Source organism: Diaphorina citri, unplaced genomic scaffold (genome assembly GCF_000475195.1).
Source record: "Diaphorina citri unplaced genomic scaffold, Diaci psyllid genome assembly version 1.1 scaffold11, whole genome shotgun sequence".
Classification (NCBI taxonomy): domain Eukaryota; kingdom Metazoa; phylum Arthropoda; class Insecta; order Hemiptera; family Psyllidae; genus Diaphorina; species Diaphorina citri.
Window position 1 is genome coordinate 424,134 of NW_007377450.1, and position 24,192 is coordinate 448,325.

A 24,192-nucleotide genomic window follows, 5' to 3' on the forward strand; every position below is an offset into this window, starting at 1 on the left:
TTATCCTGTCTTCCTTCTCTCTTCGATTTCGGGACGATAAGACCATAGCAGTTACAGTTCCCTCTCCTGGGCAAGACGTTTCATGCGGGCTGGATGACACCGGTCGCCACTGGTTCGGACGTTGGACTCGAAATGATACGCCACTGTAAACTTGAACCCAGAACCTCCCGGCTCCTGTTCTGTTATCATGTCGTATGTGTCTGTACGGGGGGAGAAGTAGAAGACATTAGGGTGTGAGAATGAGGATTTCAATGGAGCAGTTGCAAATGGGTAAAAATTATAAATAAATGGTCGATTCCTATGTAAAAAGTTGGGAAAAATCCAAATCTGAGCTAGGCTCAGACTTTGGTCATTATTCGGCATATTATTAACCCTAAAACGTTCATCAAAATTCGCAGAAATATCTTCAAATCTAACGACTGCCTGATAGTTCACGTAAAAGCATATTTTCTTTCCTTCACACAAGCTCAGATTTGTCCACGTTTTTATTTAATTTGAGACCTCCATTTGATAGGTCAAAGGTTGTAACTAATTTTTGAACCACTTTTACTGGAAGCGATGGACTTAAAATTTGGTACACTCCGACACTCATGTATTTTCAAGGACATTGGCATATTCTAACGGCATTTTAAATATTCATGACATGAAATTTTTTTTTTTTTAAATTTTCATCTGTTTTACCCGCCAATAAAAACCTCAAGTTCCATGCACACTTATCCGTCCCGGATAAGTTCGTCACCTTACATTACTCTAGTTCCATATATTACTTTACATTGGATCAATCGTACACACTTATCCAGCAAGGACACAGTTCGTCTGCGTGACGGAGAATGGACCTTTAGAAGTTATCAAGTTATACAGTGACAATGAACCAACAAATCATCTGTTTCAGGCCAAATGCAACACAATAGTCGCTCAGAATCAAACATTTACCGACGAGAAGCGAATGATTTTAGAGAGGGTGAAACAGCTCAAGCGTAGAAGTCAAGAGAAATCTCACACCATAGAGAAACTGGAAGCGGAGATGAGAGAAACACTAGTGGATAGAATGAAACTTGAGGAGACTAATGTGAGCTTGGTGAACAAATATCATCAACTAGAGACGAGACTGCAGAATAGTGTTGAAAGTAAGTTCATATTTTCTCCAGCCAGCCTAGTTAGCTTGGTTGGTAGCGCGTCTGCCTTGTAAGCGCTAGGCCGCGGGTTGGATTCCCGCCCGGAATGGATTTAAACAGATAAGGTTCGTTCTCAATGTCACAAAAGATCTAACCAGGTCGCAGTGACCATGGGCGTTTATTAAAGCCGATGACCCTACCTTTACCAATACCAAAGGTTCGTTCTCGGAACGGCTGGTTTTCTCCTGTTCTGTCTTCCTTCTCTCTTCGCTTTCGGGAATATAAGACCTCAGCCGCGACAGTTCCCTCTATACATAAAAATAGAAAGTAAACAATCCTTGTCATTTCCTTTACAGATATCAAATCTCTTCAACACGAGCTCTCGAACAAGGACACTGTCCTGGAAAGTACTTTGGTGGTTTTTATTCGAAATAAAATGACTTTCCCAAATTACCTATTCCCAGGATCCAGACGACTGTTTCGGAGGCCAAGACTGCTACGACATCCACCCCACGCCCACCCTGAAACCCCCTCCGGGTCACATTTTCCCTCCATGGCCCCCACCCCTCCCCTCCATTTTATTGGATTCTTAAAATTAAATTCCCTAGTCACAACTGTCTGAACGAGAACATGGCAAAGCAAAAGATGATGAAGAACAAACTCTCAAATGTCAGAATTCCAAACTTCAACTGTGCCGTTTTTCCACGATATCTCAATTTTTAAAAACTGTTCCTTGTTTCAGAGGTGCTGAAATGCTCCCCTCCATTCCGGATGAGAGGTACTGGATAGTCACCGTTCTCAAAACTCACGCTGCTCAGTTTTATTTGACCCCCGCGGAGATCGAACCCAGACTGGCTAGACTGTACAAAATTGCTTTCCACAGGTAACGGGCTTAACCCATTTATTCCCACGGGGTCGTTTGCGACCCACTTTCGTTTTCGAATTTTTTCAGTGTCAGTTATAGGTAATTGAATTAAGTTGGCGACTGTACAAAATTGCTTTCCACAGGTAACGGGCTTAAAACCCATTTATTCCCACGGGGTCGTTTGCGACCCACTTTCGTTTTCGAATTTTTTCAGTGTCAGTTATAGGTAATTGAATTAAGTTGGTAGCACTGCTCAAAAGAGTATGCCCGATCAGCTTATAGAGAAAAGTACAAACATTTTGAAGTAGAAAAATACATATAAATTCTGCCATTGAGGGTGCTTTTAAATCGTAGGACCTTGTGAGGAATAGTAGGGACCTTATGAAGGAAAAACCATTTTGAAAGCTATTGAAAGGGTTGTTCTTTCGTTTAATGTCCCTCCTTCCAATAACCCTTATTCGGTTTGATTTCCATTTGATTATTATGTGAGTCATCATCACCATAGGTATAGCTATTTTTATTATGTATTTTGATGTTTTGAAAGAATGACCTGGATTTCCATCATTTTATAGGTTGGTACACAATGTCATGCTGAAATGCCAGAGCCTCTATCCCATATGTTAGAACACGAGGATGTCCCATCATCCGTTCTGCCTTCACAACCTCCCCTCACTCGTCACAAGAGTGTTGAGGGGGATCCAGGTGTCATAGGGCCCATAGTATGGGACCTCCATTGCCATCGAGTACAGAAACAGAGTAAATCAGGTAAGTGACCCCTGCTTATACTGTCAGAATGAGACTTAAAAGTATTCCATCAGTCTAAACAAGGTCTTATGCAAGTCTTTTTTTAAGTTGAATAGCAGAAGAAAAAAAACGAGGAAACTAGGGATTTTTTTCTTTTCCTTCTACGACTTCTAGGTCCCAAGATAATTCGACTTGAAAAATACCGATAAATTTTAATAAAAAGGTGTACCTTGATGTCACACGATCTAATAGCAGGCAATGAAACCGCAATCAAGACTGCAACACACTGGCGCAATATTTGACGTTGCCATTGGTTTTTCCGGACAGGGAAAGTAAGTCACACGATGAAGTCACGTCAACTTCAACAAATTAGCGACCTTCCACACTTTCGTTCTCTTGCAGATTTGGCGCCTTCTCCAACGGGTGATGAAGATGAGATCCTTTCTGAGCCCAACATGAGTGTGGGAGGCATGAGGAAGCGATTCCATGAACTTCTGGACGACGCTTTCAGTCTGTTCAGCTCGAAAAGCTCTTCCATTGATTCGGAGAGGAATAGTCCACCTCAAACTAGTCCAACTACGGGCGAAAATCGATCCAAATCTGCTGTCATTAGGTAAGTTAGGATAGTTAAATTGACTCAATGAGGTAATTTGCTTTATTCTTGGGAAGGGGTGGAGAGGAACGATTTTTATCGTGTAAACAGGGTTGATCACTAAACTTTTTTTATTGTCGAAATCTCTCTGACCTCCTTTGAAAGATCGAACGGACGTTGTTCGGGTGTATCTGAAATCTTCCTCTACACCCAAAAACTTCCTTCATCTTCTCTCCCTCATCTCAAAGTAATCCCACACTTTCCTCATCAGGCCTGTCTGTGTCGAAGTTGTCACGCCGGATAGTCACCTTCGGCCACGCACCTCCACGGATCTCATCCCGGTCCGCCCGTCCACTTCCAACGGTATGGCCTCTCCTCGAGGTGCCTGGGATACGAACCCTTCGACCCCCGGATCCCGACCCCACGCTCGTCCGCTGAGCGCTGGACCTTTCCATCGACCGACACTCGAGCCTGCCATCGTCCTGGCTGATGGTGTACTGAGCCCAAGTGATCCAGCAGTGCCTCTCATAGAGGCTATCAAACGGGAGCTGGATCGATTCCCGCCCGTGGCTTCTGCAAGTGAGAGACGCCCGCTGCAGCATCCGGATCACAGCTATGCTTAAGACCCCTCTAACCAGGTCGCAGTGACATAGGGCCAGGGCGTTATAGCCGATAACGAGAGCCCTTCTTATGTATATCAATACCAAGACCCTCGGCAGTTTTAGATGGGAAATCCTTATTGGGGTCAAACATAACATAATCAGACTGCGAACGCAATGATGACCTGATTGATCAGAACTTACATGTACGTAAAGTACTCGTACGTATCTGAATATCATGGTCGAAAATCGCTTCTGACTTTACCTCAGTGAAGTAGTTATTACTTTCTATTACTTTTTGTACAAAAAAAAACTCTAATAAAACTGTTTGCTTTGGATTTGAATAGGTAGGTATTAACAATTGTTTTTAACTTCTATTTAGTGGGATCCCAAGAAAGGGATAAAATAATGTACGTAATCTTTCTCTTTAACTGTATTACTAATTACTGCTTTCTTAATTTTGTTTCAGTTTGTCCGTACAATTTACGTTTTATACTCTTTTTCTACCTGAAATACAAACCAATCCAACTCCCAAAATAAATCAAGTGCCACAAAAAAATAAACAAAACTCCATCCCACCCCAAAAAAGATTAGAAATCAATTTTGTACCCCGCCTTTTATTTGCTTTCTTAATTTTGTTTCAGTTTGTCCGTACAATTTACGTTTTATACTCTTTTTCTACCTGAAATACAAACCAATCCAATAATTGATTGACGAAACTTACTTGTGTTAACCTACTAAGTTCTTCTCAGTGGCCCAATTCATGCAGCAGAATTGTCGTAAAGAAGAGGAATTTGATTATTGTGAGCTGATTATTTGGCCTTACGAGGCTTTTCTTGGGAACCCCTTCATGGTCAAGTTAAACATATTATGATGTCATCTCTAAAATTGTTGCTTAAGGGGAACCATTATAAAAAAATTGATAACAGATAATGTCATGTGTTGTTTTATCAATCACACCTGTTTCAAACCTTACACTTGTACTAATGAATCTAGTAAGTATCTATCTATTGTTTAGATTTTTTCCTACAAGATGTAATGTAAAATAGTATATCTCTCTCCCTCTCTCTCTTACTGCTCAGTCTATATTTTTCACTCGCCCTTACTTTCTAATCTTGACATAGGTACGTAGCGTCTACTATCTAGCGTCTACAGTCAGGCATACGTACGTACTTCAGATAAGGAGATAATACAATGGGCTTTAATTACGAGTGAATACGCTATCTCATTAAACCAAGCATCTTATTGTACACTTCGTCTTTACCTCCACAATACTAATAGTGCTTGTGTTAGGACGCTTGGGCGTAGGTTTCCTAAGGACAGCCACTCACTATCAGGTAGACCTGACAGGTGGACCTGATCAGGTGTACCTGTCTGGTCTACTTGATAGTGTGTGTGCTCATCAGGTATCAGTTAGACCTGACAGGCGGACCTGATCAGGTGTACCTGTAAGGTAAGGTCTACCTGATAGTGAGTGGCTGGCCGAAGGACAACTATAGGTATTCTTAAGTAAAAATGTCAAACTCAAAAGTAGTCAAGTTACTAATACACTAATAGACAAAACAGATGAATGTCCAATTGTCGATATGAACTAGGCTGTAAACTCCTAACTACCTGATAGTGAGTGGCTGGCCGAAGGACAACTTTAGGTATTCTTAAGTAAAAATGTCATACTCAAAAGTAGTCAAGTTACTAATACACTAATAGACAAAACAGATGAATGTCCAATTGTCGATATGAACTAGGCTGTAAACTCCTAAGAAAACTGTGTTAGACAAAAAGGAAAAACTGGGACTGCAACAATTAAGACATTAAACGCAATGATCACTCCAGAAACTGACCTACTGCTGCATAGATTGCCAGGAGTCAAAAGTCACAAGAACAGAAAGGTCATGGCAAGAATCATTGAGATCGTTGCATGTTTCATCCAATGGTTTTTGTTCAATGGATTTAGTTGTATGAGGTTTCGGTCAGATCGGAACAATAATTGTTACAATAAAATCTACCTGCGTCATGCTAGAAAATGTTGTATGGACCATAGGTATCAACTTCATTCATTGAATGAAATTTAAAGCTCTCTTCATAAAATTGAATTGTTTGCTCCCTAAGCTTTGGCGAATCAGGGAATGAAAAGTTTAGAAGGGAATTTTAACGTTTTATTATTATGTTTCCTAGTTGCTCTACTATTTTGGACCAAAGTGAGACTTTTGAACCACATTTCAAAAATTTGGAATGGGTTAAATTTTGGGACTGCTACAAAATATGAAAAACTAATCTGTGTTTGATTGGTCAATGGTCATACGCTTTGTTAGGTAATTCAAGTACTTGGCTGACTGATTGGTCTAGTTCTGTTTATTTCCTGTGCTCTTATGTTGGACTCATGAATGAATACTTTTGTATAAGGACGGAGGATAATAAATTTTAATAGAAGTGTTGCTGTGAGTGTTGAACCTTTTAGTCCTCAAGGTAGTTTGTAGTTGTATTGAAGGCAGATATGAAAAACGTCAAACAACTTGATACCTAATAACGTTTTCTAATTCTTCACGTGTGGTCTCAATCTCACAAAAATAGAAGCATTTCTAGTATGTTTCACTTCCTTAATAAAATAATTAAAAACATGTAGGTATTCACCCCAATTGGAAATAGTGTAATTTCCCCTTTCAGGCTTCCGCTTACAATTTTGTCTTCTAACAACATCAATATTGTCTCAAACATGTTTCATGTGAACAATCATCATGGCATTCATAACAATTCTGACTGAGACGAGCTATTAGATAACAAGTCAACAAATGGAAAAGGAATAAATTGCTGGAGCTCCTATTTACGTTGTATGAGTAGGCGACCAATTTGAAGTGACAGAAATCGTATGCACTTATGCAGCAATCTGCGCAGACAGAGCACTACTGTGAAGATTATTTATCTATACATCAGGATGATCAGGAAATATGTCCTAAAGAACTTGACCTAGCCGGATTTCGAATCCGGGATCTCCGACTTGCAAGTCTAGTCTACGCATAACGCATTGATTTCTGGAGGTTATATACTTTCCCTAGGAACTTCGGTAGAGATATTGAGAAAATCAAATTGAAAATATAAATTTATAAAAGGTAAATTAAAACAGAATCATCTCTGAAATTTGTTAATTTGTCTAAATTTGTATGTTAACTTTTAATTTCCACACAAAATAGCATGTTTCATGTGAACAATCATCATGGCATTCATAACAATTCTGACTGAGCTATTAGATAACAAGTCAACAAATGGAAAAGGAATAAATTGCTGGAGCTCCTATTTACGTTGTATGAGTAGGCGATCAATTTGAAGTGACAGAAATCGTATGCACTTATGCAGCAATCTGCGCAGACAGAGCACTACTGTGAAGATTATTTATTTATACATCAGGATGATCAGGAAATATGTCCAAAAGAACTTGACCTAGCCGGATTTCGAATCCGGGATCTCCGGCTTGCAAGTCTAGTCTACGCATAACGCATTGATTTCTGGAGGTTACTTTCCCTAGGAACTTAGGTAGAGATATTGAGAAAATCAAATTGAAAATATAAAAGGTAAATTAAAACAGAATCATCTCTGAAATTTGTTAATTTGTCTAAATTTGTATGTTAACTTTTAATGTCCACACAAAATAGGAGAATATACAAAATAACTTAATTTTACATAGTTATGTAGTATTAATATAATTTTTGTCAAATATGTAGGTATGGGTATTTTTTTGTAAAATAATATGGCTAGGTACAAATTAATAAACAACAAATTATAAGTTTTAAATGTCTTTACAAAAATGGGTTATCGTCATTACAAAATACATGAATAATATGTGGTCATACAATAAAACAGTAATATTAGTTACAAATACCTACCCAATTCATTCAGAATTTAAGGCACGTGTAATTTAATTGGAACGGGAGATATTAGGTAGATGAGAAAACACGAGTATTAATCAAGGTGAGGGTGGTTGGTCATATTTTGGAAGAAATTATTTACAGAAACATATAAATGAAAATAAAGAAAGAATGACAAGAGAAATACATAAATAAATATACCTATACATGGGTACTACAATACTTAGTTAATTAAAAACACTCCAAGAGCAAGCAATTATAAAAAAAATGGTTAGGAACAATGAACGGAAGATTTTCACAAATTGATTCTAGGTGGTGACCCATTTTCCCTATTGTAGATTTTGTTAACCAGCTATACACAACACTAAAAAATATTTATAATGTGCACAAACTGAACTTGATTGGCCAAACCTAGAAAACCCAGTCTTTTAGGTTCAATAATCAAGGATTTGGATTTACATCTTTGAAAAATTCTCGTTTCAAGTGGTGCGAGTTAAATTGCAGCTGTGGCCCATTCCTGACCTGGGCCCGAAATTTGGTTTCTAGTTCTTTGTTCAGCTGCTTCTGTTGCTCTGTCAAATGGTTACCTTCGTATCTTTTACTACTATTGCTGCCTTCTTGTCGTTTCCTCCGTGCTGGTGGCAGTAGACTGGGAGGAAGTTCATTTGGTAACTCGTGGCCTTCTAACTTTTTGCTGATCAAATGCATAGCAACAGCAAATTCATCGGAATCCAAGTAACCGTCTTGATCGATGTCGGAGAGTTTCCAAACTTTACCTGTAAAAATTGAAGATAGAAGGAACGTTACTAAATAAATGACCACGAGAAGACTTTGAGTTCATTGACTTGTCCTTCTAATTCGATAGCTTTAAACAAAATTTCTAACTTTTAGAGATAAAATAATATTCTACAATTTTTGACAAATCGAAGGTAATACATACCTAGAACTGAATTTGGAAGTTTTGATTTCATCATTTGCGCTTTGGCCACAGTTCCAGTGATTTTGCCGTTGTTAGGTTGAGTTCATTGACTTGTCCTTCTAATTCGATAGAATTAAACACAATTTCTAAGTTTTAGATAGAGATAAAATATTCTACAATTTTTGACGAATCGAAAGTAATACATACCTAGAACTGAATTTGGAAGTTTTGATTTCATCATTTGCGCTTTGGCCACAGTTCCAGTGATTTTGCCGTTGTTAGGTGCTAGTTTGTTGAATATCAAGTCGTATTTCTCTTTGGCAATACACCACTCTGATTCTTCTAAACTATATTCACTCCTACGATTACTGAATGGAGTTATAACATCTTCCATGCCTTCAAATGCTCCTCCTTCAACTGCAGTTTCATTGGACGGTGGAGTTAGATCATCAATGGGAATTAGTCTACCGATATCTTCGGTTAGTGTTTTATCTACAATTTCTATTAGTCTAGGTTTTAGGTAATTGAACTTTGAAAAGTCTTGTAGCTCGAGAAGTTCTTGCATTTTTCGAATATCAGGAAAATCTCCTGGAGATATACGATGTTCTCTTTGAATGGAGTTATAACATCTTCCATGCCTTCAAATGCTCCTCCTTCAACTGCAGTTTCATTGGACGGTGGAGTTAAATCATCAATTGGAATTAGTCTACCGATATCTTCTGTGAGAGTTTTATCTACAATTTCTATTAGTCTAGGTTTTAGGTAGTTGAACTTTGAAAAGTCTTGTAGCTCGAGAAGTTCTTGCATTTTTCGAATATCAGGAAAATCTCCTGGAGATATACGATGTTCTCTTTGTAATTTGGCATAAATAACATTTAAACTTTTGATTAGTTCTCTTTTTTTATTTGATTTTCCAAATGTTGATGGCATTTCCGCTCTAAGTGCTCCTATGATGAATGCGTGCACTTTAGCTAGCCTTGCTCTTTTGATTACGTCATTTAATTTCCTAATAATGGCATTTTTCGGAAGAGTCTGTAAATCTTTGAACAAATCTTGCTCTTCGTCTTCGAATAATTTTCTGTTCAAATCGTATCGAAATGGTTGATCCCAGAGGCTCACACCACTGAAATCTGATTCCTAAATGATGCTATTAGACACAACACCATATTCCTGGATGTAAACGCTCCCCTCCTAAACTAATCACAGTTTTATAATCGCAACATGCCCGCACCATCTTTTCTTCCTTCTCGATCCTCTCACTCTCATTGAAACCTCTCACACCACTGAAATCTGATTCCTAAATGATGCTATTAGACACAACACCATATTCCTGGATGTAAACGCTCCCCTCCTAAACTAATCTAACATTTTTAACTCACCAGGAAAATCTCTTTCCAGAAGATATTTGATGAATGTGGTTTTGCCTGTGGAGTACTGGCCAATGAGCAGGATCATGGGTTTTGCCTCAAAGTCAGCATTGGTCAGGGTGGGTGAATGGAACTCGTGGAAGTGAAATCTCTTTCCAGAAGATATTTGATGAATGTGGTTTTTCCTGTGGAGTACTGGCCAATGAGCAGGATCATGGGTTTTGCCTCAAAGTCAGCATTGGTCAGGGTGGGTGAATGGAACTCGTGGAAGTTATAAGCCTGTTCCAGAGGCAGCAACTTCTTGTTGTAGATGACTTTGAGCCCTTCGACCACATTCTCGAACACCTCAGGGTTCTTGGAACGGTTCTTGCTGAGGAAACTAAACATTATAAACACGGTGAGAAGAGTTGGACTCGCACAGAAGAAACAAAGAAAGTGGAAGACACAATTGAGGACTTGGGTTATGTAAAAGAAATGCTCGAAATTAGAGGTGATTGATTAAAAGTTGAGAACCGACAAGTAGAAGAAATGACGAGATACATGTTTAAGTGGTGTTGGGTGATTTGGATTTTAGGGTAGGTATATGAAATTCTTTTTAGAAAAGTTGGATATTTTTCATTATTCGCTGAAGAGGTTTGGTCCGCACGATGCACGCATCGTGTAATCCTGCCGCGACATCAGTTGCCTTATCATGATCCAACCAGATAGGATTGGATCAGCTGATTGGCAACTGTTGTCGAAGCGGGATAATTTTAATGTTTGTTTTGATTTTTATATTTTTTAGAATTTAAGTTTTGGAGTTTCAAATAAAGATAAGTATTAAGTTGAGTAAGTTGAGTTGAGTTTGAAAGACGTTTAATTATTTTCCAGTAATTTACATATCATAAGTCAAACAATTTCAAGGTTATTAAAAATTCAACTACAATTTACAATTTCGAACACCAAACAAAAGAAGAAATGTGTCGAAAATTATTAATAGATATTTTATTCCGTAAAAGAAAACAATGTTTATTTCGATTTATTAGGCCATTAGGCAGTTTATTTTTTGTCTAAAAAGTATTTTAAGACTACGAAAAATGGTCGTTTTCGGTATTCTAAAAACAATTTCCCAAAGTAGACGATACACCTGAAATTCATTTAATGTGTTTTTAAATTCGCATTAGAGTTAGATGCGTTCAAGAAATTTTCAACGAACATGAAAATATTAAAGAAACATTCACCGAACATGTAAAAATTACACTACTTCTAAACAACAAACTAGATTTTAGGGTATATGATTTCTTTTTAAAAAAGTTGGATATTTTTCATTATTCTCTGAAGAGGTTATTAAAAATTCAACTACAATTTACAATTTCGAACACCAAACAAAACAAGAAATGTGTCGAAAATTATTAATAGGTAGATATTTTATTTCGTAAAAGAAAACAATGTTTATTTCGATTTATTAGGCTATTAGGCAGTTTATTTTTTGTCTAAAAAGTATTTTAAGACAACGAAAAATGGTCGTTTTCGGTTAATATTCTAAAAACAATTTCCCAAACGTAGACGATACACCTGAAATTCATTTAATGTGTTTTTAAATTCGCATTAGAGTTAGACGCGTTCAAGAAATTTTCAACGAACATGAAAATATTAAAGAAACATTCACCGAACATGTAAAAATTACACTACTTCTAAACAACAAACTTATTTTTAAGTTAGGAAGCTAAATGCAACTCTGAAATTGACGATTTTCCTACTTACCTACCTATCACGCGCACGTAGTTGTTTTGATCGGCCAGAACATCAGGAGATCAGAACACAGAGGTCAAATCTAAAATAAAAAATAAAAAAAATAGGTTCCCTATACTTATTGTACTTAATAGGAAAAAAGATGACGAAGAAGAAGAAAGCTGAACCCACTTCTCTTTCCTCATTGTTTCCAAGGGTGCAAAGTTCAACTAACGGGACAAGCCTGCCAGGATGCTCAGAAAAAATTCCCGACATAAAAATTGCGAAATATTACCTATTTTACACTATTTTTTACGAGCAACATATTGCAAAAATAGGGAGAATAACTAAGGCTGTCGGTGATGGTTTTTCTATGAGGTACACTTATACTCTTGATGTATTCAAATATTGACAGAAAAAATTCCCGACATAAAAATTGCGAAATATTACCTATTTTACACTATTTTTTACGAGCACCTATATTGCAAAAATAGGGAGAATAACTAAGGCTGTCGGTGATGGTTTTTCTATGAGGTACACTTATACTCTTGATGTATTCAAATATTGTTCAAGCATTCTAGGGCGACCTAAATAAATTCTGTTTATCGTCGGTATAAAATAGAATCGTGGAGATGGAGTTTGTTTGGGATATCTTTTGATCTCGGCAGCAGAACCACGTGGGCACATTTCCTCTGCAACACACGTGGGAGGCGGCACAAGATGGGACAAAGTCGAAATACTCCACCCAAAGAACTCTTAGGGAAATTCCCTTTGGAAATAAGTCGTTGATTTTGGGGCAAGGACTTTGATCCGGGCTTATGTGTTTGTGGAATTAGGGATAAAGTAAGAGATTTTTTAGCAATTTCAGCCAAATTTAGGGATAAAACTATTGAGTGTTGAGGACACGTTTCATGTTCATTAGGCCACTTGGATTTTGTTCATCATCGATTTTTGGTTTCCATTCTTTTGTCGTTGTCATAGTGCCCACAGTACCTAGACTGGAGTGGGTACCTCCCTACATAACTATTCAGAAATTCAGATTCGAATGATTGCACACGTCAACTGCAAGTACATCATAATTATGTAAGTTTCAATCGTTACCTAAAGAGAACAAATTGCCAAATTAGGAATCGCGTGCGCAGAATTTAAATCATGAGAATTATCTGCTAAAAAAAACTGGGAATACCACCATAAATTCTCGGAACCATAATGAGAACTTTCTTGGAAAATCCTCTAAATTTAGGACAAAAAAATGGCACAGTACGTTTAGTACCTTGAATACCTTGTACCTACCTACATTATCTAAAACCAACTGGTGCTAACTAGCTCTTGCCTCAAATCTCGAGTTTTATATTTTCTAATGAACCTATAGGTATAGGTACCTACTAGTGTAGAGTTGTTAAATCTTTGTCTTGAGCCACCTTTTTTAATCATCTCCTTAAAAAATAGAAAAGTTACCCAATATCTTATCAGAATATGAAAGTATAGTGACTTCCGATCCACAGGAACCCCTTTATTTTTACGAGCCCATTTCTAGGGTGAAGGTGTGTTTCAAGACTGCACTTTGTGTGTAAGATGAGAGTTTTATTTTCCATGCGTTTTAAGTTGTTTGTAATTTAGGTAAGTGTTTAAGGACTTGATACAATTTGTATTTTAGCTACGTAATAGAGTTCCCTGTTGTTTCGTCAAGTTTTGTTACAATTTTAATTTTTCAATGTATGTCTTCATACTTATGTTGATTCGTCTCTATCGACTTCATTGCTTATTTGTTGAAAATTCCAAGGAAAAGTAAAATTAAAGACTAAGTATGATAGTATGGACCAACTGTAACTGAGACTGTCTTAGTGTGAATTTCGCTATTCAAAAACTTGTCCATGTGAATGTTGATACCCACTTTACCTAATGCTGTTATTTCTATGATACCTACTCTATTCTGAGGCCTCTTCAACGATTTCAAGTATTTTCACATTCTCGTTATCTGTGTCGAACAAATGACCTCATAAAGTCATGGAACCCTGAGGTAACTTAGTAATTAGGACAATTAGACCCTGCAATGCGAAATGACTAGGTACCGACGGTACTAACTCTCATTTGTATTATCAAGTTTCACCAGACAGATTAGATCGGTCTTTGAATTGATTAAGACAAGAGTAGGAAGAAGTGAATGAACAAATTTACGGGTCCGGGGGCATCGTACCCTAAAGATAGCAATGATTGTGTTGAACAACTCAGTATTGCATCTATTATTATTTTCCTTCTTCTTTCACTGCACCTTTACCCAATTTTATCCTCCCTTCGTCAATCCTTCTCTCACGAGTTTTCCTCAACTTTATCTCTCCACCCCAGTTTTGGAGGAAAAAAGACCATTTCTCATACATGCACTTCTACCTATATGGATGAACCTGAATTAGGTAGATCCAGGAATGTAACGAAAGAAACTAGTAAATATTCAGAGACCTCTTCCTGAAAATTACACTTACCTAGAGACCACATGAGTGCCCCATACACCCTCATTAGTTGCTGATGATCAATAGAAAAAAAGCTCATTACTCATACATGCACTTCTGCCAGTATGCATAAAAGAAGGGTGATTATGGGCCTAATTTACTTAACCTGAATAAGGTAGATCCAGAAATGTAACAAAAGAAACTAGGTACTAAGTACATGTTCATTGTTCAGAGACCTCTTCCTGAAAATTGCACTTACCTAGAGACCACATGAGTGCCCCATACACCCTCATTAGTTGCTGATGATCAATCATATCAGCTTTATTGAGAACAATATGGATTTTGTCATCATGTCTCCTCAAACCTTCAATGGATCGCCTCAATTCGTCCGATATGTCAAGTTTGTGTGCGTCAAACAAAATGATGATTCTGTCAGCCCTCTCTGCAAACCATTCGATGACACCAGCAAAGTCGTACCCTCGATCTATCAGTTGTTTGTCTCCTGCTAGAATACCAGGTGTATCTACAATGGTTATGTGTTTTAATACTGAAGAGTTCACTTGAGAACATTGGAATTTCGAGAGGAAATTGTTGCCGAATTTAGCTAGTGTTTTGAATTGGTTCTTGGGATCGACAACGAGTGCATTGCCGGGAATGAGACCTTCTCGTTCGTCATATTTGACTACTACAAAACTGTCGGTTGTTGGCTCAGGTCCGATGCGTATTCCTGAAATCAGATCGTCAAATTTAATTTAGTAATCATTTTTCACTGTGACACAAAACTGTCGGTTGTTGGCTCAGGTCCGATGCGTATTCCTGAAATCAGATCGTCAAATTTAATATTTAGTAATCATCACTGTGAAAATTTTATGATCTTAAAGCAGGTCTAGAACAATTAGGTATTTGTTACTTTTTTGGAAAGAATTTTAATAATGCTATTATTTAGATACTTGGATTAATTTCATAACAATATCATCTTGTAAACATTTCGAGAATCTTGCAACACCTCTCATCAATACCCTTATCTGAAATTTTAGGTAAGCCATGGAATTTATTTTGTTGCATCACACAAAGGTATTTAGGTTGATAGCATTCATGTTTCATTGTGTTTACATCCAAAATTGGCAGATTTATTCCTATTATTTAGGTACCTACTTGGATTAATTTCATAACAATATCATGTTGTGAACATTTCGAGAATTTTGCAACACCTCTCATCAATACCTTATCTGAAATTTTAGGTAAGCCATAGAATTTATTTTGTTGCATCACACAAAGGTATTTAGGTTGATAGCATTCATGTTTCATTGTGTTTACATCCAAAATTGGCAGATTTATTTCCCCAGTGTTTTCAAGCCTGGATTTCGAAAGTGCTGAAGTGTGAATGATGTGTCTTCTCCTCAATGTAGACTTTCCATGTGAAATATCAAATTCCATCTAAAAATATTTTTGGCTCTCAATCAATCCCAATGTGTTTCAAGACTGCACTTTGTGTGTAAGATGAGAGTTTTATTTTCCATGCGTTTTAAGTTGTTTGTAATTTGGGTAAGTGTTTAAGGACTTGATACAATTTGGATTTTAGCTACGTAATAGAGCTCCCTGTTGTTTCGTGGAGTTTGTAACGATTTCAATCTTTCAATGTATGTCTTGTGTGGATTCGTCTCTATCGACTTGACTGCTTATTTGTTGAAAATTTCAAGGAGAAGTAAAATTAGGGACCAAGTATGAAAGTATGGATCACCACCTATACCTCTGTCGGTATGAAATTAACTAAACTTGCCCATATGAATGTTAATACCTACTCTACCCAATCTAGTTATTTCTATGAAACCTACTATATTCTGAGGCCTCTTCAACGATTTCAAGTATTTTCACATTCTCGTTATCTGTGTCGAACAAATGACTTCATAATGTCATGGAACCCTGAGGTAACTTAGTAATTAGGACAATTAGACCCTGCAATGCGAAATGACTAGGTACCGACGGTACTAACTCTCATTAATTGATACGACAATGAGCGAACAATGATGTTCGTTCATCCAGACCACACCTTAGTTTGTGCATTTGAGGTGTGAGGTGATCGCAGATAGAATCTAGCTATACCTCCCAATGTTTTTGTTGAATTGATTTAGTTGTATGAGGTTTCGGTCAGATCGGAACAATAATTGTTACAATAAAGTCTACCTGCGTCATGCTAGAAAATGTTGTATGGACCATAGGTATCAACTTTATCGAATCGAATTTAAAACTCTTTTCAAAATATTGAATTGTTTGCTCCTTAAGCTTTGGCGAATCAGGGAATGAAAAGTTTAGAAGGGATTTTTTTACCTTTTATTATTATGTTTCCTAGTTGCTCTACTATTTTGGACCAAAGTGAGACTGTTGAACCACATTTCAAAAATCTTTGGACTGCTACAAAATATGAAAAACTAATCTGTGTTTGATTGGTCAATGGTCATGGGTCATACGCTTTGTTAGGTAATTCAAGTACTTAGCTGACTGATTGGTCTAGTTCCGTTTATTTCCTGTGCTCTCATGTTGGACTCATGAATGAATACTTTTGTATAAGGACTGAGGATAATAAATTTTAATAGAAGTGTTGCTGTGAGTGTTGAACCTTTTAGTCCTCAAGGTAGTTTGTAGTTGTATTGAAGGCAGATATGAAAAACGTCAAACAACTTGATACCAAATAACGTTTTCTAATTCTTCACGTGTGGTCTCAATCTCACAAAAATAGAAGCAATTCTAGTATGTTTCACTTCCTTAATAAAATAATTAAAAACATGTATTCACCCCAATTGGAAATAGTGTAATTTCCCCTTTCAGGCTTCCGCTTACAATTTTGTCTTCTAACAACATCAATATTGTCTCAAAGCACCACTTGTCTACCCGGAAGAATAGGAATAAAAATCATGTAAAGAGGGTGGATTAATAATTAATTGATGCTTAATTATTCAGAAGTAGAAGTGGTACAATCAAATACTTCTTTGGTTCGTGGTACAAAAAAAGTATCCCAGTAGTACCTTAGGGTTGGGACATCGACATCGATGTTTTGAAAACATCGATACATCGGAACAAAAACATCGATGTCAACATCGATGTTTTTGATTACGATATATCGGATACTCGATATATCGAAGTTTAAAAACATCGATGTATCGAACATCGATGTTTTCATCTCGATGTCCCAACCCTATAGTACCTTTATTTAGCTGAGACATTTCATCAACAAGATTTGGAATTTAAAGGTCTTTAGTGAAATTAAGCTCGAAATCAAATTATTTTTTTGTTGAAGAAAGAATGGCAAGAGAAATAAATAAATAAATATACCTATACATGGGTACTACAATACTTAGTTAATTAAAAACACTCCAAGAGCAAGCAATTATAAAAAAAATGGTTAGTCGGAAGAATAGGAATAAAAATCATGTAAAGAGGGTGGATTAATAATTAATTGATGCTTAATTATTCAGAGGTAGAAGTGGTACAATCAAATACTTCTTTGGTTCGTGGTACAAAATAAGTATCCCAGTAGTAGGTACTGGGTCCCAGTTTATTTAGCTGAGACATTTCATCAACAAGATTTGGAATTTAAAGGTCTTTAGTGAAATTAAGCTCGAAATCAAATTATTTTTTTGTTTACATATAAACATGGAAAGATTTAGGTACTGTTAATAAAAACAGAAGGATTTATTATTTTATCACTTGATATTTCTTTTCTTCCACTTTGGCGTCAGTAAAAAACCGCTTCTTGGTGATAACGCCAACCTTTCGACCACTCTTTCCTCCTCTTTTTATGCTCCGATTTTCTCCCATTCAGTGGGTGTTTCTCTCCTATGTTTATCATATGAGTAGTGCGGAATAACATACATAGGTAGATTATAGCCCGGTACAGGCAAACACACGTGACTAGACAATGATTCACATGAGAGGACTAGGAAGGGGTAGCCCTAGTCTCAAGATGTCACTGCTGGGGCGATGCCAAGGGAACAGGGTCCAGTGTCGAAGTGGGGGGAAGAATTTTTAGTTTCATGCTTTCATTTTCACGCATACTTTCGGAAAAAAAGACTGTCCGAAGACATCCTACACCTGAGCGTAAGCGCCCTTGAGGTAATCCATGGTACACAATGGTTCTTCATTCGACGTTGTGCGCCGCTAGTGTACAATTTTTTTTGGTAAGAATCACGGAATTCTGTACCAAGACCAACCTGCATGGTCGGTGCCATCGACTAACTCTTGGACTCTACGACCTAACGCATCCGCTGAATCAACTGGACGTCAAATGTAAGTGATAAACTTGTGCACACAATTTCCCCCCTAGTAGACGTCCCAATTTGGTTCACCAAGCTTCACTCCTAGGCGCCCCTCGACCATGGCAAAAATTTAGTAATTATTATACGGAATTATGTTCCACACAGTTGAGACGTACCTAAGGATTTAGGTACTGTTAATAAAAACAGAAGGATTTATTGTTTTATCACTTGATATTTCTTTTCTTCCACTTTGGCGTCAGTAAAAAACCGCTTCTTGGTGATAACGCCAACCTTTCGACCACTCTTTCCTCCTCTTTTTATGCTCCGATTTTCTCCCATTCAGTGGGTGTTTCTCTCCTATGTTTATCATATGAGTAGTGCGGAATAACATACATAGGTAGATTATAGCCCGGTACAGGCAAACACACGTGACTAGACAATGATTCACATGAGAGGACTAGGAAGGGGTAGCCCTAGTCTCAAGATGTCACTGCTAGTGTTTCTCTCCTATGTTTATCATATGAGTAGTGCGGAATAACATACATAGGTAGATTATGGCCCGGTACAGGCAAACACACGTGACTAGACAATGATTCACATGAGAGGACTAGGAAGGGGTAGCCCTAGTCTCAAGATGTCACTGCTGGGGCGATGCCAAGGGAACAGGGTCCAGTGTCGAAGTGGGGGGAAGAATTTTTAGTTTCATGCTTTCATTTTCACGCATACTTTCGGAAAAAAAGACTGTCCGAAGACATCCTACACCTGAGCGTAAGCGCCCTTGAGGTAATCCATGGTACACAATGGTTCTTCATTCGACGTTGTGCGCTATTGTACGATTTTTTTTGGTAAGAATCACGGAATTCTGTACCAAGACCAACCTGCATGGTCGGTGCCATCGACTAACTCTTAGACTCTACGACCTAACGCATCCGCTGAATCAACTGGACGTCAAATATAAGTGATAAACATATGCACACAATTTTCCCCCTAGTAGACGTCCCAATTTGGTTCGCCAAGCTTCACTCCTAGGCGCCCCTCGACCATGGCAAAAATTTAGTAATTATTATACGGAATTATGTTCCACACAGTTGAGACGTACCTATTTAATACAATTTTCAGTACATTGATATTGATGGTACAAGGCTTTGGTAGATTCGTAGAAGCTTAACACATCGTTTAGTTCAGTGGCCCCTACACCTAAGCCTCAGAGTGGGGTTTTTGTGTATGGAAAAATGCTTTGGTAAAGGTGAGGTGGGTCAATGTAAACATGCATTTGGTCCCTACTGCATTCTAGTGATGGGACTCGAGTGAGATTTTTCAACTCGATTATTTTCTACTCGATTATTTTCCAACTCGAGTTGTAACTCGAGTGGAAACGTTGATGGCATTTCTGCTCTAAGTGCTCCTATGATGAATGCGTGTACTTTAGCTAGCCTTGCTCTTTTGATTACGTCATTTAATTTCCTAATAATGGCATTTTTTGGAAGAGTCTGTAAATCTTTGAACAAATCTTGCTCTTCGTCTTCGAATAATTTTCTGTTTAAATCGTATCGAAATGGTTGATCCCAGATGATGGTACAAGGCTTTGGTAGATTCGTAGAAGCTTAACACATCTTTTAGTTCAGTGGCCCCTACACCTAAGCCTCAGAGTGGAGTTTTTGTGTATGGTAAAAGGCTTTGGTAAAGGTGAGGTGGGTCAATGTAAACATGCACTTGGTTCCTACTGCATTCTGTGCCCGCTCTTTACACCACTATCAAAAGGGGGACATGGCGGATTATTCTCACGTAAAAAAATCAAAAGTAATTTTACTGTTTCGAACATGATGTTCTAACAGCGTCATTTGGCGTTTTTATGAGCGCGACGTTTCGTTTTGGCGTTTCCGCGTTGTTTTATTTCAAGAAACAACAATGACGTTTCAGGTCCGGGGGCATCGTACCCTAAAGATAGCAGTGATTGTGTTGAACAACTCAGTATTGCATCTATTATTATTTTCCTTCTTCTTTTACTGCACCTTTACCCAATTTTATCCTCCCTTCGTCAATCCTTCTCTCACGAGTTTTCCTCAACTTTATCTCTCCACCCCAGTTTTGGACTCTTTCTCTTCCCCTGTGATATTATAAACAGCACGTTGATGTCACTGATGTCAGTTTTCTGTATTGCATCTGAGTATTATTACCTACAGAGAGAAATACAAACATCAGAGCAATTACTCCATGTTGACACAAATGTGAACAACGATGATGCACCTCGGATTCTTTGTCCAATTCACTAATTGTTGATGTCACTGATGTCAGTTTTCTGTATTGCATCTGAGTATGATTACCTACAGAGGGAAATACAAACATCAGAGCAATTACTCCATGTTGACACAAATGTGAACAACGATGATGCACCTCGGATTCTTTGTCCAATTCACTAATGCTTATTCACCTCATTTCGATTACTTCAAACGTATTGGCAATTTTGGAAAAATTATTTTAGATTCCTAAATGTTTTCCTTTTTTTTACAGTTTTATAATCGCAACATGCCCGCACCATCTTTTCTTCCTTCTTGATCCTCTCACTCTCATTGCAACCTCTCACACCACTGAAATCTGATTCCTAAATGATGCTATTAGACACAACACCATATTCCTGGATGTAAACGCTCCCCTCCTAAACATTGTTCAAGCATTCTAGGGCGACCTAAATAAATTCTGTTTATCGTCGGTATAAAATAGAATCGTGGAGATGGAGTTTGTTTGGGATGATCGGGTGTCGTCAGTGTAGTGAATATTTAGTGACGTTTTTACACACCGTACCACAGTGTTTCAAATCACATAATGTTCAAAAACTATGTATCACCTAATTGAAACCTATTTCAATCTGTAGATCTGTACTCTGTAGAAAGTGTGGCTTTTAATAAAAAAATCTATATTGTTGTGGTGGATTTAGAAAGGGCCCACTAAGGACTCCAAAAAATTAATTGAGGAGCTTAATGAGTAAGTAACTCATAAGCCTCGTGAGGACAGCACATTTACTAAATAATAAGAATCTGTGTTCAGTTGTGAAACCAAAGGAGTGAGAAGTTATATTTAAGCTTATATTCTCATCTCTGACAAATCCACAACTTGCAGGATATTACGGATTTATCAGACCTGTGGAATAGGGTGGAGCGTCAGAGCACTTTTTTTTTATTTTCGTAATGTAATAGTGAAATAAAGGTGTTCCTGGTCCTAAAAATGCCAAAAAGGAATGCACACTACAGAAACTCTTTGCATGAATCACGTTTCATGAAATTCAGTGTGCAGTGCACTGTGTTAATCTTGAAGTGTGGCACACTACAGAAACTCTTTGCATGAATCACGTTTCATGAAATTCAGTGTGCAGTGCACTGTGTTAATCTTGAAGTGTGTCCACACATAATCGACCGGCCATACGATCGATGTCGACTGAACCGTCCACACTGCCTCGACAACATAGATTTTCCTCGTCGATCGACGGCCGGTCGATTATGTTTGGACACACCTATATCTATCGGTTTTCGTGAACGTTGGTTTGTAACAGTGGAGCACCCTCAATGTCCCAAACAAGAGCTCACCCAGTTGAGTCGAATTTATTTTTACATATCACACATGCATGGGCTGGCGCATTGGCGGAGCTCTTAGTTTGCTCATTTCCAACTTACAAATTAATAAAAAGACGGGAAATTAATAACAGAAAGTACAATGATTATCTTATTAATAAAGAGGTTGCCGTGGTGTCGTAGAAACTTGAAATTTTGTACACAGGTTCATATTTTTATGGCGGTGGTTATAGGCTAGGTTAAAATTTCCTAAAGCCAGCCGTTCGCGAGTTATTCAAGAAATTCGAAATTTTTGGCCGAAAACTGAGCGATGCAAAAAGCTCGCGGGTATCCCGCTAGTAATGAATATTATTGCGGTTGTATGCTTATGCATGGATATTTCTGACAGTCGCAATGACACAATGAATCTGATTTCTTACACCTCGTATATGTATTAACGTATAACGTACTATTCTAGAGTACTTTATATACAAGATTAAAATAAAGATAATCTTGCAAAAAAAAAAATACCGGTATGATTATTTATATTAGGTATTTATTCTATTTTTATTTTTTTTTATTTTACTGTATACAGGGTGGTTCGTGATTTGCGAACCACGCTTATATCTCAGAAACGGCTGGGGATTAAGGAATGAAATAAACGGCACTTTAGAACTAACTAAAATATCATTTCCTTATCACATGTTTGATATTGTGGAAATAGACATAACATTTTAATTTGTGCAAAAATTGAGTGTTTCCCACTATGATGAATACTTACATGCTAAATTTGCCATGAAGAATCTCTCTAGCCACACGTAACCATATTGATCAACAATGAAGCCTGCCAATATTGTGACCAATGCGAGACCAAGATTTTCAAAAGCTTGAGCACTGCAACATGAGAGAAGAATATCGGGTCTTATTAACTACTAGGTAACACTATTAACACGTTGAGCGCCATGTAACTCATATATGAGTGTCAGACGTGTCTAACCTGGTACATGAAACTCACATATGGGCAACACCCATAGGCTAACGAGGTACATGAAACTCATATGTGGGTGACCCGAACTGCTTCCTTTCTGATACGTGTAGCTCACTGATGGGTTACAATTCAATGTATTTCTTATGACGAGTGGATTGTCGTGGAACGTCCGAGCACTACGGTATTCTTGGGTCACGTGTACCACGAACTTTTTTTCCGGTGACGTTCCGGTAACCCATATATGAGTGCCACAGAAAAATTTGATTTCATCATCTAAAGCTGCATTAAAATAATCAGACATCATTTCTTCAATTCCTGAATCTGCATTATCATGTGTAATTTTCGTTTCATATATGTTTTGAATGTCTTCTTTTATACTATCATCTTTTTGAATAGAATTTTCATCATCCACAAATGGTTCATAATTTAAATCATGTGTAATTTTTGTTTCATATTTGTTTTGAATGTCTTCTTTTATGCTCTCTTTTTGAATAGAATTTTCATCATCCACAAATGGTTCATAATTTAAATCATGGAACATATTATGTTGGTGAAATAAGCTTGGATGATTATATATTTATAAGTTGCGAATCTAAAAAGGGAAAGCTGTAAAACGTTTCATACATGTTTTGAATGTCTTCTTTTATACTATCATCTTTTTGAATAGAATTTTCATCATCCACAAATGGTTCATAATTTAAATCATGTGTAATTTTCGTTTCATATTTGTTTTGAATGTCTTCTTTTATGCTCTCATCTTTTTTAATAGAATTTTCATCATCCACAAATGGTTCATAATTTGCCTGCGATCCTTTAATGTTCTCCATGAGAGCATTATTTATTTCATCATCAATATCCCTCTTTACGATCTCTTTTGAGTCATGTTTAGATTCATGGGGTTGTTCTGTTTCCGTAGTAAGTTCTGCTTTCTGTTTACAATTCGTCTCTAAAATTTGCCTTTGTATCATACATTTTTCTAATTCTTCTTTTAATTGATCTATTTTTTTCATATTTTCTTGGGATACTTTAATATTATTCTTTTCTTCTCCAGGATATGGCTCTTGGTAGTTTTCATTATTTTTTTCTTCTCCAGGATATGGCTCTTGGTAGTTTTCATTATTTTTTTCTTCATCATATTTTTTCTCCTTTCTGATTTTTAATGTGGAACTTTGTCCAGAAAAATATTTG

General features: G+C 37.2%; 2 protein-coding genes across 2 annotated transcripts in view; one reads left to right on the forward strand and one right to left on the reverse strand.

The window, feature by feature from the left end:
* Nucleotides 1–4,273, forward strand: part of LOC103506363 — a 6,116-nt gene extending 1,843 nt beyond the window's left edge. The window contains exons 2-7 of the mRNA XM_008470750.3: nucleotides 893–1,127; nucleotides 1,472–1,522; nucleotides 1,860–1,969; nucleotides 2,553–2,745; nucleotides 3,127–3,337; nucleotides 3,588–4,273. Coding sequence (XP_008468972.1) covers nucleotides 893–1,127; nucleotides 1,472–1,522; nucleotides 1,860–1,969; nucleotides 2,553–2,745; nucleotides 3,127–3,337; nucleotides 3,588–3,939 — 1,152 coding nt within the window. The 3' untranslated portion in view covers nucleotides 3,940–4,273. The remainder of the gene's footprint in view (nucleotides 1–892; nucleotides 1,128–1,471; nucleotides 1,523–1,859; nucleotides 1,970–2,552; nucleotides 2,746–3,126; nucleotides 3,338–3,587) is intronic.
* A 3,229-nt stretch (nucleotides 4,274–7,502) lies between these two features.
* Nucleotides 7,503–24,188, reverse strand: LOC103506373 (EH domain-containing protein 1-like). Its single transcript, XM_026821289.1, is given in 10 exon segments — nucleotides 7,503–8,551; nucleotides 8,902–9,307; nucleotides 9,310–9,824; nucleotides 10,074–10,210; nucleotides 10,258–10,473; nucleotides 13,950–13,969; nucleotides 14,455–14,969; nucleotides 22,798–22,910; nucleotides 23,214–23,487; nucleotides 23,660–24,188. Coding segments are annotated over 10 exon segments (2,886 nt in total). The 5' UTR covers nucleotides 24,015–24,188; the 3' UTR covers nucleotides 7,503–8,216.
* Nucleotides 24,189–24,192: the final 4 nt, after the last annotated feature.